Source organism: Bicyclus anynana, chromosome 16 (genome assembly GCF_947172395.1).
Source record: "Bicyclus anynana chromosome 16, ilBicAnyn1.1, whole genome shotgun sequence".
Taxonomy (NCBI): domain Eukaryota; kingdom Metazoa; phylum Arthropoda; class Insecta; order Lepidoptera; family Nymphalidae; genus Bicyclus; species Bicyclus anynana.
Window position 1 is genome coordinate 13,458,462 of NC_069098.1, and position 16,074 is coordinate 13,474,535.

Genomic DNA, 16,074 nt, shown 5'->3' on the forward strand with positions numbered 1-16,074 from the left:
TGAAAAAATAAATTATTTGTTGATGTCTGTGTATTTTTTCATATAATCGTTTGTAAGCTTTTACATGTTTCTAAACTACTGATTCGATTTTAATGAATGAGGTGTCAAAAGATTGGAAGATACAAATTGAGATAAAGACTATATTTTTAACCGACTTCAAAAAGGAGGAGGTTCTCAATTCGGTCGGTATTTTTTTTTTTTATGTATGTATACCGATTACTCAAAGACGCCTAGACCGATTTCAAAAATTCTTTTTTTGTTTGAAACGGTATAGTCCCCATTTGGTCCCATTGCCATCATATCAAGATCTGATGATGGAATCCTGGAGAAATTGAGGGAAACTTTCGAAAATTATATGGGTGTCTACTGTGTTCGTAAACTTTTCCATTTAGTACTTTTAAGCACTACAATTTTATGAAGGTTTAAAATCGATCTGATGATGGAGCCATAAAGAAGACGAGGGAACTCCTCGGCGATTTACAGCAGTTACCTTGTGTTTGGGCTTGATTAATTTGTATTAATGAGAACTTTCCACATAGATAGGTTGTGACTGTCATTTAGGGGTCTGATGATGAAGACCAAGGTCAATTAAAGGAACTCCTTAACAGTTTACAGTAACTACCTTGTGTTTGGACTTGATTAATTCGTATTGCTGAGAACTTTCTACTTAGATGGGTTGTGACTGTCATTAGGGGTCTGATGTATTCGTTTGAGAAAGGTTTGAGATGAAACTTTACACTAAAAATGGAAAAATAATAAAAATTTTAATAAAAAAATACAACTGACTTCAAAACCTAAAAACGTACCCACTAAACTAAAAAGCGAAAAATAACATCATAATATGTTCTACCTGCTGATCAGTATGAAGGCGGTGCTTAGCCGGTGTTATTTTAATTTAAGCCATTTCTGACATGACCACATGAAACTGTCTGCAAAATGTAAATCTGTAAGATATTCTCACATGGCTTGAATTAATACATCACCGGCTTAGCACCGCCTTCATACTGATCAGCAGGTAGAACATATTATGATGTTATTTTTCGCTTTTTAGTTTAGTGGGTACGTTTTTAGGTTTTGAAATCGGTTGTATTTTTTTATTAAATTTTTTTTTATTATACTTAATTTTACGTAGTTGGGATATAGTTTTTAAACTTAATTTTTTTCGTACGAAAGAAACAGTTAAATTTAAAAGGACTTTTTTCTATACTATTTGAAATCTTGGTCTAGAATTTGTAATTAAAATTTTCTAGGCTACGTCACGTACAAAATTCGGCTTCCTCGGTTCGTTTAAATTTCTAAGCAGACTTTTCAACCTAATGATTATACATATATTTTTCAAAACTTAACATTTGATCACTCTGGAACAAATCAACCGATTTGGTTTTTTCGCCAAGCCTTGGCCGAAACCAAAACTTCACTAATAAATCAAAACTTTTTTGTACTCAGTATCAGCAAAAAATATGCAAACATCATTCGTGACAGGTCTCAAGATCACTCGCGCAGGCTATAGTATCCTTTGACACCTTTAAATAATGTATCTATGGGTTTTAGTATCTTTAATCTGTGTTGGTTTGTGAATTGTGACATAAATCTGTGGTCTGTGAAAAAAAAATTAAAGCAGTAATATTTACTTTATAATAAAATTAATTTTTTAATAATTACGGTTCGTGTTTGTGTTTAAGTATTGTTGTTTTGATGGACAAAATAAACTATTCACAATGGAGTTAACGCAACGTCTAGAATGTACACAAGAACTTTATTTTAATAATAGTGAAAAGTCATATCCAGATCAGGTTGGCACCTCAGAATGTTTACAAATGTTTTGTTTAATTTTTATTTGTGTTTTTAATTAATATAAATTTTTGCTTTTAGATTGGCTTTTTAGGTATTTGTGGTGATAAATATCCACTTAACAAGGGTCCGAATAAAATAGGCAGAGATCCTGGAACGTGCAATATCGTCCTGGATCTAAATGTAAGTAAACATACTGTTCCTTCTACGCCGTTTAACGAACACCCAGAATACAGAATTTCTGTATTCTGAGATCGGACGTATGTTCGACGAAGTGCTAAAAATGTGTAAGCTGACAGCATATTAAGAGAAAAACTTTGTCTTATAATTTCTGACGCCCGTAAATGTTTGTTTGTTCTTAATTGTTTTATCAATAAATTAATGTAAACCAGAGGCCCATTTTTTATCAATTAATTTATTATAATTATTCTATATATTATATATTATAATTCTATTAATAAGGTCAAAAATTTTTTGATCAGAAAGTCTGGGGGCACAGTTTCCATACATTGTGTTCTAAACCTTGCAGACAAAAAAGACAATTAAATATGTACATAATATCATTCAATTGACACAATACCATAAGAAATACTTTTATTTATATGTACTAAGTACCTATCTTACATAGGTTTTCAAAGTTATTTCTCATTATTTTGTTTTATCTTTCCAGTCAATATCGAGGCAGCATGCTGTTATAAACATATTAAACTGTAAAGAGTTCATGCTTATGGATCTTGACTCTGCAAACAAAACAAAATTGTCAGGTGTAAGTCAAACTACAATCCTGTGTATTATTTTATTTTAACATTTTGTTTGTTGTTTTACAACAACATAATATAATATTTATTATGTACTTAAAGTATAGCTTGGTAAGTTTGTTGATGACACTCCCATTATATGCGGGCGACAGGGGGGGAAGGACTGAGCGGGTGTGAAGTCGAACGCGCGGGGTAGACGGTTGGACTGCGCGGGTATGAACCCTTAAGGTGGGTACAGATTGGTGCAATGCAACATGTAATGTAATATTCTGCCTTACATTGCATGTTCCCTGCTGCCTTGGACGTGTGGCGCGCGCGGTACGCGCATTGACTACGAATCATTCGAGAACATCTGTTCCCGCATTTTGTAACAAACACTATTAATTAACATTATTGCATTTTTCTGCTGTTATTTTCACGCATCTTTCTTTAAATTTTGTTTAAAAAAGTTTTCATTTTGAGGGTTCCACAAAACTTCTCTTGTTCTGTATTCCTCTATGAATAAAAGTGACTCCTCATCACTCCACGCACCCTCTTTCACCGCCATGATCGTTGCGCATGCGAACGAAACGAACGACCGTCCACGGCTCAGTCCTGCGCACACTGCGCGCCCCTTTGTGTTCGTACCAAAAACCGACAAATCTCGGATCGAACCGCGCACGAGTTGTAACGCTTGGAGCGTGCGCGACCCAGGCGCAGTTCGTGCGCGCGAGGCGTCCAAACCACGAGCATTCGTGATACATTGCAGCAATGTGGACGTCAAATTCTTGCATTGCATGTTGCATTACATGTTGCATTGCACCAATCTGTACCCACCTTTATGCGCGGGGCGTCGGTAACCCCCTCCCGGCCCGCGCGAACCATCGGGAGTGCTACGAACGAAATTGCCCGAGAAGCTATACCCTACTCTATGTGTACTGTTTACCAACAAACAAATTAGAAATTAAGGTAGAAAACGCATGTCATTTCTTACCTTTTACTATAATAAATACTTTGATGGCCTCTAGAGTAGTAGTAGCAGTGGATTTACAAGACGAAAGGTCCTGGGTTAGATCCCTGACCTGGCCCAATTAAGAAGTGCCGACTTTCTTAATTGGGCCAGGTCTGGCTGGTGTACAAAGGTACTAAACAAGTATTTGAGTACTAAACTTGCAAAGGTGTACCGCCAAGTGATTTAGTATCCCAGTATGATGTTGTGTAGAAACAAAGGGGTGTGGATTTTCATCCTTATATTTACTCAGGCTTCAATCCCAAGACCTCGTGATCTGAAACCACTGGACCAGCAAGGTAGTCCTTATGTCCATCAGAATGTTAGCTGTGTGCACATGTGTTGTGTTTTTTTAAATGTCTAATTTATGTTTATAATGAAGAAAAGATATTAAAAAATTCTTCTTTTACTGTTTTAGAAAACATTGCAGCCATATTTACCACTCCCCTTGAAAAATGGAGATATGATCCAATTTGGTGATATTTTTGGAGTGTTTAGATTACTCAAGGAGGAGAATGAACTGCCCTTGACGCAAGCTGTTGATATACCTGATACACCAGTGCAGAACCGTCACATTTCAAAGATAAATATACATGCTACAACTATACCAGAGTCACCAGAAGTTAGTGATAAGGTGAGGAGGTTATTACTTATCAATAATAAAATAGTAATATGTACATAGAACCTCTTCTTTTTTAGATGTCACTTAAAATGGTTGTAGCGCATGTAAACCAGATCTATCTTAATCGTAATATAATTCTAAAAAATATAATTTGTAAAATAAATTGAAAGGCATTCATCACTAAATCTCAAAAACTGCTTGACATACAAAGATGTTTGGTAGGTGGGTAGTCTATAGATAGTAGGTATCTGCTAAGAAAAACTTTTGCTATATGGCCAGATTAAATGGGTCTAATGGCTCTCCATTAATTTTATTATACCACAAACTTGAAATTTAGCAGGGAGGTAGTTAAAAATTAGTAACTACCTCCCTGCCAAAATTTAATAGTTAGCTAACCCTACCGGCAAAGTTGTAACGCCAAGCGATTTAGTGTTCCGGTATGATGTCATGTAGAAACTGAAATGGGTGTGGATTTTCATCCAGCTCCTAACAAGTTAGCCCGTTCGTTTTTAGATTGCATCATCACTTACTGTCAAGTGAGATTGTAGTCAAGAGTAAACTTGTAAAGAATAAAAAATAAAAAAATAGATTCCATTATTTTAAATAACATTGTTTATTTTAATTTTCAGGATGATTCTTTCATTGCAACTTCCCAACAAAAGCCAAAGAATATATTTAAAAGTCCAAATGACAATTATATTAAATCATCTGGCAAAACTATAGCAATAAAACCTGTTGGTACAAGTAAAATTGATAATGTTTTTTGGAGCTCTTCAAAGAAGTCTGATTCTTTCACATTATGTACACAATCAAATGATTCTAGAAGGTTTGATGAGTCAGTAATTTCACCACGAAATTCCAAAACCCTTACAAATGAGCAGAGTATATTTGATATGGATACACAAATTCCTAATGATAATATATCTAAAGAAATATATGAATTGGATACACAAATTCCACATGAAAATGGTAAAGAAAATGTAGATTGTATATACAATGCTAGTACTCAAATTGTTAATCCACTTTTGCCTGAAATTTATGAAATGGAAACACAGTTGCCTACTGAAGAAAATCTTCCAGAAATATGCAAGCTACAAGAACAAGAAAACCTAAAATTAAATTTATGTGTGGATAACAAAGAAAATGATAATAATATAAACAATGCAGAAACGCAAGTAATATTAAATGAAGGACAAATATTACCAAAAGATATTTTTAACGCCGAAACACAAGCTATGGTAGGTATAAAAGTACTATCACCAAAAGTGAAAGAAATAATAAATATCAAATCTAAATTAGCAAGTGCAAATAATGTTTCTGATGACAAAAAGTTGTTTGACGAAATTGATAATCATCCATTAGAACATAATTTTGAGTCCCAACAATTACTGTCACCAAAATTTAATACAAATGAGCAATTAGATGATGAAGAAGATGCATATATTCCGGAATCTCAAATAATTCAGTTTGTACCGCAAAAAAGAGTGAATCGCATAGAATCTGACAGTTCAACAGATTGCGAAGACATAAACATTGCTGCTACTCAAATAATACCAAAAATAACGGATGATAATTTGACAGACTGTGAAGATGAATCAAACAATGTGATAAAAGAAAAAAAGAATCAAAGAAAATCTCCTGATATTGACGATGACAGTACTGATTGTGAATTTAATGAAGATGATTTGTTTAAACAAAACACAGTGGTACAAAAAGAAAGTTTTAATAATCAACCTACACAAACTTCAGGAAATGCAAAAATAGATACAGGAATTGCTAACCAGACCAATAAAAGTGACAACTTTGAAGATTTACAGACACAAATTATCGAAGAAAACAAACCTACAAGAACTGAGCCTCATCGACAATCAACTTTTTCTTTTGAAGAAGCTTTAACCCAGCAAATCGGATCAGAGGAAATTATACAATTTAAATTTCCCTTTCAATCTTCTGTTAAAAAGATCAAAGAGACTGAAAATTTAAGTCTCAATAAAAGCAATACAGCTATTAAACATGATGAGAAATATTACGCTGCAACACAAGACCTATTTGATGACTTACCAGATGACAAAATTGAAAAAAATAATTGTGATTTGCGTGATGATGATGTGATCAAAACAAAAAGAGCAGTACAAAATGACCTTTTTGAAGGCCAATCTACACATATTTTAGAACATGCAAAGTTGGACACAGGTACTGCTGATCATTCAATATGTAACAATTTTGAAGACTTACAAACACAAATCATTGAAGAAAACGAGTATACTCAAAGTAAGAAAGCTGAACCTGAACGACGGTCAGGCCTTTGTTTCGAAGAAGCGTTAACCCAGCAAATTTATTCCGAGGAAGTTGTACAATTTAAAGTTCCTTTGCAATCTTCTGTTAAAAAGAAGAAAAAGATTGATGAAAATTTAAACCCTAATAAAAGCAACACAGCTATTGTAATAGATGATGACGACGATGATGAAAAGTATTACGCTGCAACACAAGATATACTTGATGACTTATGTTCACAAAAACCTTTATCCCCAGATGATAAAATAATAGAAATTGACGAAAATCAATCTGTCGAAAATAAAACTACATTCACCAAAGTCTCACCGAGGTCATCAACTGAAAGCAGTGATGTAGAAGAAAAAATTTATGAATTTGTTTCAAATTTAACTTGTTCACAAATAGAAGATGTAGTTGGGGTTGAAAAACAAGTTACAGTTTTACAAAGGATCCCCAGTGATAAATCTGACATACTAGTTACGCCGAAAAAGATAGACTGCGTATCTATTCTAGAGATTGAATTACCTAACACGCAAGAAATAAAATCTGGAATCTCACTTATTCATAATTCCGATACAGAGTCTTTACCTGACCATCATAGCGAATCAGGAAATGACTCGGAAAATAATTCTCCAGTTAAATTGAAACATAAACCGAAATCTGTACAAAAAATTAGGATTAATCTCTCAGATAAGTTTGACCCTGAAACTATACCTGTGAGATCCAGTACCCGAATAAGAAAACCGACATCAAAAATGCTCAACTGTGACGATGTTTTTCAAAATACAGCCGAAAATATACTAAACCAGGTATCGGCTAAAAATCAGAATGTTAAAGATGACAAACTAAAAGAAAGTAATGACAAAAAATCGTATAGAAAGGAAAAATCGTATAGAAGTAAAACTAAAATTGAAGATCAAGCGGGATCAAGCAACAGTAGAGCAAGGAATCGACATCATGTTGATGAAAATGACTCCAAAAAGACAATAACAGATAATTCGGAGAAAAAAGAATCTAAAAGAGGTAGAAAGGCAAAACAAATGGACGAGGTAATTTTAGATAGCAAAGAAAAAACTGTAGACAACACGAATTCAAGTACAAGCAGAAGTACCCGCAACAAACGGAAACTAGATCAAAATACAGGGTCTGATTCAAAATCTAGGAAAACAAAATCCAAATCACCAGAAAAAGATAAACACAGATTAGATGTCAAAAATAAAAACAATCAAAAACATGCAGAAGAAAGATCCGAATCTCAAGTAATAGTAAAAAGACGAAAATCTACTAAAGAAAGGTCAAAGTCCCCGGAAATGACAAGAAAAAGAAAACCAACAGAAGAAAGGCCAAGTTCTTCAGAAACAGAAAAATCTGCGAAAAATAGGTCGAAGTCTCCCAAATTAGAAAAAAATAAAACAGAAACTAGATCAAGTGAGAAATCGAGAGCATCAAAGGACACTGAAGTTAGACGTAGCACTCGAAATAGAAGTAAAAAATCTGGAGAAACAAGTAATATGAAACACGAAGAAAGTAAAGTTTATTCTATTGATAGGATATCATCAGACACAAGTACAAACTCTCCCATTAAACAAAAAAGGCCTGCAACATGCGAACTCGATGTGCCAAATGCAAAGAAACCCAAAAATGGTGAAAACCAAAACGTAACTCAAACTCAACCAAAACTCAAATCTATACTCAGAGCTACACCGGCTCGAAAAACAAAGACACAACATGTTTTGTTCACTGCGTTCCCTAATGAGGAAGTTCAAGATAAATTACAAAAATTAGGTAAGTCTTGGTTTTTGCTTCAATACTGATAAAAATGACATGTCCAAAAGCTCGCGGTTTCGGCGCCTATAAACAGAATGATCACCTATAATAATATATTTAAAGTTATTTATTTAGATATTTCATGTGACAGCAATTAAAAAAAAAATTAAAGATTACTTTTCTTCTCTTTTTCCTTTTCTCTTAATTTTACTTAGTTTTGTATTTTTTTCAATTGTTAATAGTTTTGGTAAAGCATTTTGAAACTACCTATGAGTATAAGTAGATCTACAAATAGGCCTTGGTATTTTAGATATTGGTAATATATGTGATTGTAATCAGTTGGTGTCCTAAAAAAATTAAATAAAAAAACCGTGATAGCTCGAAAAACGTAATTTTACAGGAAGGATTTTTTTTTGTTGACTGATGTTATAAAAAAGCCACCAAACCAAAAATTTCAAAATATCTTTAATGTACAAAATTTAACCTGTTATAGTTTTATCATAAGTATACAAAATAGATTAATACACAAGATATTTTTCATCCTGGTTTTCATTGTTTTCGCGGGATTTGTGAAATACCGAATTTCAGGCAAACGGAGCGTATTACGGAGCGAATTGTATCTATTAATTTTAATTTTAGAGCCGTGATAGCCCAGTGGATGTGACCTCTGCCTCCGATTCCGTAGGGTGTGGGTTCGAATCCGGTCCGGGGCATGCACCTGCAAATTGTTAGTTGTGTGCATTTTAAGAAATTAAATATCACGTGTCTCAAACGGTGAAGGAAAACATTGTAAGGATACCTGCATACCAGAGAATTTTTTTTAATCTCTGTATGTGTGAAGTCTGCCAATCTGCATTGGGCCAGCATAGTTGACTATTGGCCTAACCCCTCTCATTCTGAGAGAAGACATGAGCTCAGCAGTGAGCTGAGCTGAATATAAGTTGATAATGATGATAATGATGAATGAATTTTAATTTTAATTAATACATGTGTTTATTAATTTTAAATTTACTTTATTCAAAGGTGCAGTAATAGTGTCGGATGTGATGAGCTGCACTGTGGTGTTGACGCTAGAAATCAAGAGGACATTCAAATTGCTCTGTGCTGTTGGGCTCGGCAAGCCCATCGTTGGGCCGAATTGGGTCCAAGCATGTGCTGACACCAATATGATTGTTGGTTAGTATCTTTATCTATATACTCGTAATACAGTGGAATCCGTTTATAATGACATCAAAGAGAATTGACGATGACGTCATATACGACATCCGGCATAAGGAGTATATGCCTTCATCAGTTATTTAGTTGGGATAAGTTTTTCGGCCACCGTAGCGCAGTAATATGTGCGGTGGATTTACAAAACGGAGGTCCTGGGTTCGATCTCCGGCTGGCCGATTGAGGTTTTCTTAATTGGTCCAGGTCTGGTTGGTGGGAGGCTTCGCCGTGGCTAGTAGGCGACAAAGACTTACCGCCAAGCGATTTAGCGTTCCGGTACGATGTCGTGTAGAAACCGAAAGGGGGATTTCATCCTACTCCTAACAAGTTAGCTTTAGATTGCATTATCCCTTACCATCAGGTGATATTCTTGTCAAGGGCAACTAACTTGTAAAGAATAAAAAAAAACTAAGTCAAAAATGTGCTTTTTTTGTCTTAATTTCATTTAGTCGCTTAATATACAACGAAAGTTATTTCAACTAATTGACGTTAATATAACTAATTGACCTTAATATTGTCTTAAATGTTGAATTGTGTGTTCAGGAAATGTAAAAAATATATGTGTGTGCACTCAGTGCAGTAGCTAATTTCGGATCACTTTTTGCGGTGATTTTGTAGGGACGTAACATATCTATGACTAGCGGACGCACGCGTCCGCGTGAAACTCGATGTAAACTTTCAATTACCCCCCCTAATCCTACCCTACCCCTACCCTAATTTTGTTGGTTGATTTTTACACCTTGTGTCGAAAAAACCCAAATATCCTACGGAACCCTATTTTTTCCTAAATGCAATTTAGCCTATGTTACTTGTGGATAATGTAGCTTTCGAATGGTGAAAGAATTTTTAAAATCGGTCCAGTAGTTTTTGAGCCTATTCATTACAAACAAACAAACAAACAAACATACAAACAAAGATTTCCTCTTTATAATATTAGTATAGATATAAAATATCGTTGATGGCAAGGGCAACACGATACTAAATAGCTAACTTGTTTCTTTAGACCCATGGCTGTATTTGCTGCAAGATGCAGCAGCCGAGAGGAAGTTCAGGTTCAACTTGCAGCATACCCTCGTGGGAAGGAGGGAATTCCTCAAGGGGTACAGTGTCTCCTCTACTCCCAGTGTGTTACCAGCAGCGAAAGAGATGAAACGTAAGTATACAATAGGGATTTTTTTTCCTTAATATATTATTTTCTTTAATAATATATTTATATAGCCTGTTCTTTCTCAATATATATATATACTAGCGGACGCCCGCGACTGTGTCCTCGTGAAACTCGATGTAAACTTTCAACTACCCCTACCCTACCTCTACCCTACCCTACCCGTAAAAAAGTGTTAAAAAAAAAGAAAAAAGTATCCTATGTCCTTCTCCTGGCTCTAAACTACCTCCCTGCCAATTTTCAGCTAAATCGGTTCAGCCGTTCTTGAGTTATAAGTGGAGCAACTAACACGACTTTCTTTTATAAATATAGATTTGTTGCCTGGATGAAATAACAAATAAGTTATCTTTTATTTTTTTATTTTACTCTTTACATAAAATGTTTTTGTAAAAATAAAATCGCCGTTCCCGTTGTCCCCGAGAATAAAACCTTAATTGCAAAAAGCAAATTTTTCAGGAAGAATAAAAATCCGATTTTTAATGATTGTTGACAAAGACTTACATAAAAGAGATAACGCTCAAATCAAAGCTTGTTTGTTAACAAAGTTAATTAATTTTGTTGCTTAACGTCTATCATTTTGGTCCTAAAGAAAACAACTAGATTCTAACTCCTCGACAATATGGGTTCATTTACACGAGCAGCACGTTGCCAACGGCAGCTGGCAACTGCTACCAACGACTGCAGTCGAAAGGATGGTCCATTTCAGGTCCACTCTTGTACCCCGTATCATTAAAATTTAAAAAATACAAGGATTTTATTAAACTTTATTAAAATGAATAAATCTAACTAAATAAAAAGAAATAAATAAAATAAAAACCATATTTTTGAGTTATATCAAGATGGCGCCCATAGAGCAACTATGACATGACAATTGACAGCAAACGTTAAATCGATTGAAAACGTCATCTATCCGCCATTATTACCCATAATAATGTTGCATTTCTTGGGAGATAATGAATATTATTTCGAAAAAATTAAACTTTAACTTTAAAAATAATATTTACAGTGATAGTGGAATGTTCCGGCGGGAAATGGGAGGAGGGGGGCCGAAACTGGGTTTGTTTGTCTACGCCGGGCGACCGCGCGCTGTGGGCGGGGCTCCGGCGCAGGGGCGCCACCATCGTCACCTCGGAGTTTGTACTGGGGGGTGTTCTGCGACAGGCCGTAGATATAGAGGGGAACATGTTGTAAAGTGTGCTTTCATGTGAAAGCACTATATTTCTTGTTATATTGGAAGTGGTTCGACAAGCCATTGATGTAGAGGGTAATTTGTCGTAAAGTGTGCACTTTGCTATGTGATGTGAAAGTGCTAAAGCAACTACTATAATTCTTTTAGATTTCTTGTTATAAGGGAAGTGGTTCGACAAGCTGTTGATATAGAGGGGAATTTGTAGCTACTACTACTATAAATATTTCTTATAACCATAGTCTCCTTAAGGACAAACCATTTTAGAGGGGGAACTTGTAACTTGTGTTTTGTTATTTTATAATTGTGTCAATGCACGACATGTTTGTATAGTCGGATGCAATCTTTATGACGTCTCCGAAATAAAGTACGGGTCATACAAATTTACGCGCGCGGGGTGAAGCCCTGCCGCGCCCATGCGTTGCCGAGGATACCTAAAATCTTGTATTCCGAAGCATAATGCACGATTTTCGGAAACGTCATAAAGATTGCATCCAATTTTACCACTGTTTTATACCTACTTGATGTTACTTTATAGCACATCACTTGACGTCTCGATTTTTTATTCATAGCTATGTTACCTCGAAGTCAAAAATCTCACCCGAGTGATAACGTAATAATGTTAAGTAGTAGTTAATACAGTTCATTTAATTAGTATCCCTGATTAGCTTCTACTTGTCGTACCGGAACGCTAAATTGCGTAGTGGTACGTATTGTTTGTTTATATGACAATTAGCCACAGCTGGACCTGTAAATCAGATTTACAACTTAAAATGTATAAAAACCTTGTGTTCGAAATGAAATCCAGGACCTTTCATTAAGTTATAAGGCATTTCTAAATGAGCTAAGGCGGTTGCTAATACATATAAAGGGTGTCCCGTAATTAATGGATAATATGCACATAGTAGATACATAGCACATAGCACATAGTTTTCCAAAGATCCCTAAGGTTTTCTGATTCAAGAAAAATTTGAAAAATCCAAAAAATTATAACTTGGTCACCCTAGGGATTTTTGGAAAACTATTTAAATCAGTTTTAGTTAATCAGGCGGTGTATTTACCATTTGCGTATTATCAATTAATTACGGGACACCCTGTAGTTTGGCAAGTTCGGTGATGACACTCCCATGATATGCGGGCGACGGGGGGAACAAAAACTGCGCGGGTGTGAAATCGTGCGTGCGGGAAAGCGAGGTGCATCAGTCGTGGATTTTTTATTCATCGCTACACGCCCCCCGGCCCGCGCGAACCATCGGGAGTGTTACGAACTAAGTTGCCAAGCTTTAATAATTTAATTGAGTAAAATTGTTATATTATAGTTTGTGTGAGATATTATGTGTAACGTTTTTCCAGTGCCTACCTTAATCATTGCTTTAAATCATAATTGGAGGTATATCTAAATGATTTTTATCTGGCTCGACAACGGGAGATTAAAAAATTACGCCTAATACCATAGATGCCACATCCAGACACGAAAACACTCATGTTCATTACACGAATATTCTCCAGTTGTGGAAATCGAACCCGCGGCCCTGGCAGGAAGCAGGGTCACTGCCCAGTGTTCCACGCGACCGTCTATACAATAGGATAGAATATAATAGTGACATTAGTATGTTTCTATAGTATAGGCACAAAATAAAGATCACACAGAATGAGTCTTTACAAGCAGCGTGGTGAAGTCGGTGAAACCCATAATAAAAACAAACGTCACGCGTCTCTTTGACTACCGCATATACAAACTTCTTTCATAATTTGTATTTCAAAATTTAACAATAACAACAATTACGTAAAATAATGTAATAATCAATAATTACCAATAAAAAATACTCCATCTTGTTTCTGTAGTTTTTGTGAACAGTTTTTAAAATATTTAAAAACATAAGACGCCATTTTTCTTACAGACAACAGTATTCAAAGTTACAGATGCGACGTTTCGTGTCGTACTGACTTGAGAATGTATTCGCTTTTAAATTTTGTATTTAAAGCGGCTACGACCCAGTCGTGTTCCATACGCTCTATCTGCCGATTAATCTGTGGTGCCAGGTAAAAAGAATTTAGATATATCAGGGATTTTGTAAATAGTTCATTTAAATTAAGAATGCAATATAATGTTAAAAATTAAAAGTACCACTTATAGTACAAAAACCAGTTATCCTAAATGTAGGTCAATAGTCAATACTTATTTTTATATAACCATGTTAATCATTCCGTAATTTATTTGGATCTACATATTGGAAATTCAATTATTCTAGATAATAATGTCTATTTTAAATAATACAATGATTTAAGTAAACTATAGTGTCATACGTTATCAACCCATATACGGCTCACTGCTGAGCTCGAGTCTTCTCTTAGAATGAGAGGGGTTAGGCCAATAGTCCACCGCGCTGGCCCAATGCGGATTGGCAGACTTCACACACGCAGAGAATTAAGAAATTCTCTGGTATGCAGGTTGAGACACGTGATATTTAATTTCTTAAAATGCACACAACTGAAAAGTTGGAGGTGCATGTCCCGTACCGGATTCGAACCAACACCCTCCGGAATCGGAGGCAGAGGTCATATCCACTGGGCTATCACGATATAGTGCCATACGTGCCACAAACTTTTCTGACGCTCAATATAGTGCCATAAGTGCCACAAACTTTTCTGACCCAGTGGTCAAAACTGGAACAAATGTCACGGAGGTCGCAATTTTGCAAAACAGTATATTAAAAAGCGATCAACAGCATCAGGCAAGATAAGTGTGTGGGCACTACAAAAATAATTTCATTATTAATCATTTGTCTATATTATTTTTTATGATTCAACATAGAATATTCATTTTAACTTTGACATTTATTTAATAAACTCTGAATACCATTTACATTTTAGTTACCGGTACATCATTTTCATTGATATTACAAATATCGCGTTGTATTTTACTTGAATTAGGTAGTAACCAAGAAAATAATAAGTATTTTTAATAATTCGGTTGGGTAAAAATTCCCAACGCCTTGTAAATATAATTTTGTACAGCCTGACTAAGAAAAAAATAACCCTCCTTGCAGTTAAACTGGCTTACTGTGTGTGTGTGTGCCTAGTGGGAGTTTTCAATATTTCCATACTGTTACTATCGCGTTAACGTAAACGCGAATTTATATGGAATTGAAACAGTTGTGCAGCATTGCCACTAGATGGCGCTGTTTCAATTCCTTAGAAATTCGCGTTTACGTTAACGCGATAGTAGCAGTATCAAACTGCCACAAGGCCCTCTGCTCTTGAGTATGTTTATGCCTTAGTTTCTTCCTTTAGCATACAGTAGGTTCATAAGACGTAATGCTAAAAAATTACTGTCGCGCCCAGTTGCTTAGTATCTCTGTATCAAAAGAAAGTTGGAGGCCTAATAAATAAGCGGTAACTCCCGAAAAATCTCTTATGCTAGCCACAAACGGTCGATTATTCTCACGTTTCTCTAGCACCCACGACTATAATTGATCGTGTGTTCGTCACTGCGTACATGACTTGTATAATAAGCCGGTACTGCCGTTTGCTTTTCAGAAACGTGGGAATAATTTTTATAATAATTGACCGTTTGTGGCTAGCATTAAGTTTTTTCCCCCAACTGTTTACTTTTCTTTTGCTTGCTTTTTTTACTTTCGCCATTTCTGCAGCTTTTTTCTTCGGGAATCACCACCATCTGGTGGTGCTTCCCGAAGAAAAAAGCTGCAGAAATGGCTAGATAAATAGATAATATTGTAAATTATTTGTCACTAATTTATGCTTTCACACGTACCTAAGGGGTACCCCTGTAGTACGGGGGCCCCATATCATTGATACGGCAGATACGGCGGCTATAGCTATGCCCCTGGTCGCGCCAAATTATTATTTTTTTTATATTCACTGGTCAGGCTATACCTTTTAATACTATAAGTTTATGATTTACTAATCACATTCACAATTTTATGTAATTTCTGTAATTTTACTCATGTTTAATTTGTTCTTTGTTGTTAAATTGTAAGTATTGAAATAAAAATACATTAAGTTTTTATATTACGCTTTTTATTCCACTTCTCCTTTGTAAGTGATGCAATCTAAGATGGAAGGCTAACTTGTTAGGAGTAGCATGAAAATCCACACCCCTTTCGGTTTCTACACGACATCGCACCGAAACGCTAAATCGCTTACGTCTTTGCCAGTAGGGTGGTAACTTGTTATTAAATAAAATAAAAAAAAAACCAAACTTGCAATGTGACCATTACCGTGACCATTACCTTCTTATGAATGTCTGTCGAGATGACATCTTGTAGGCGTCGCAGGCGTCACAAACAC

The 16,074-nt window shown here is 35.3% G+C and overlaps 1 protein-coding gene across 1 annotated transcript; it reads left to right on the plus strand.

The window, feature by feature from the left end:
• The first annotated feature begins 1,584 nt into the window (after positions 1-1,584).
• LOC112056307 (uncharacterized) lies at positions 1,585-15,793 on the plus strand. The gene is made up of 8 exons (XM_052886208.1): positions 1,585-1,793; positions 1,873-1,974; positions 2,462-2,557; positions 3,956-4,171; positions 4,789-8,218; positions 9,224-9,376; positions 10,416-10,565; positions 11,584-15,793. Exons 1-8 carry the CDS (start codon positions 1,719-1,721, stop codon positions 11,766-11,768), a joined length of 4,407 nt encoding a protein of 1,468 aa, XP_052742168.1. The 5' UTR covers positions 1,585-1,718; the 3' UTR covers positions 11,769-15,793.
• The last annotated feature ends 281 nt before the right edge of the window (positions 15,794-16,074 follow it).

What these genes read in the sequence shown, in the direction of transcription:
- LOC112056307 (XM_052886208.1), top strand. Translation starts at nt 1,719, where the DNA reads ATGGAGTTAACGCAACGTCTAGAATGTACACAAGAACTTTATTTTAAT. An exon ending in ATATCGTCCTGGATCTAAAT is followed by an intron (nt 1,975 to 2,461) that starts GTAAGTAAACAT and finishes TTATCTTTCCAG; the next exon opens with TCAATATCGAGGCAGCATGC. An exon ending in TGACACCAATATGATTGTTG is followed by an intron (nt 9,377 to 10,415) that starts GTTAGTATCTTT and finishes TTGTTTCTTTAG; the next exon opens with ACCCATGGCTGTATTTGCTG.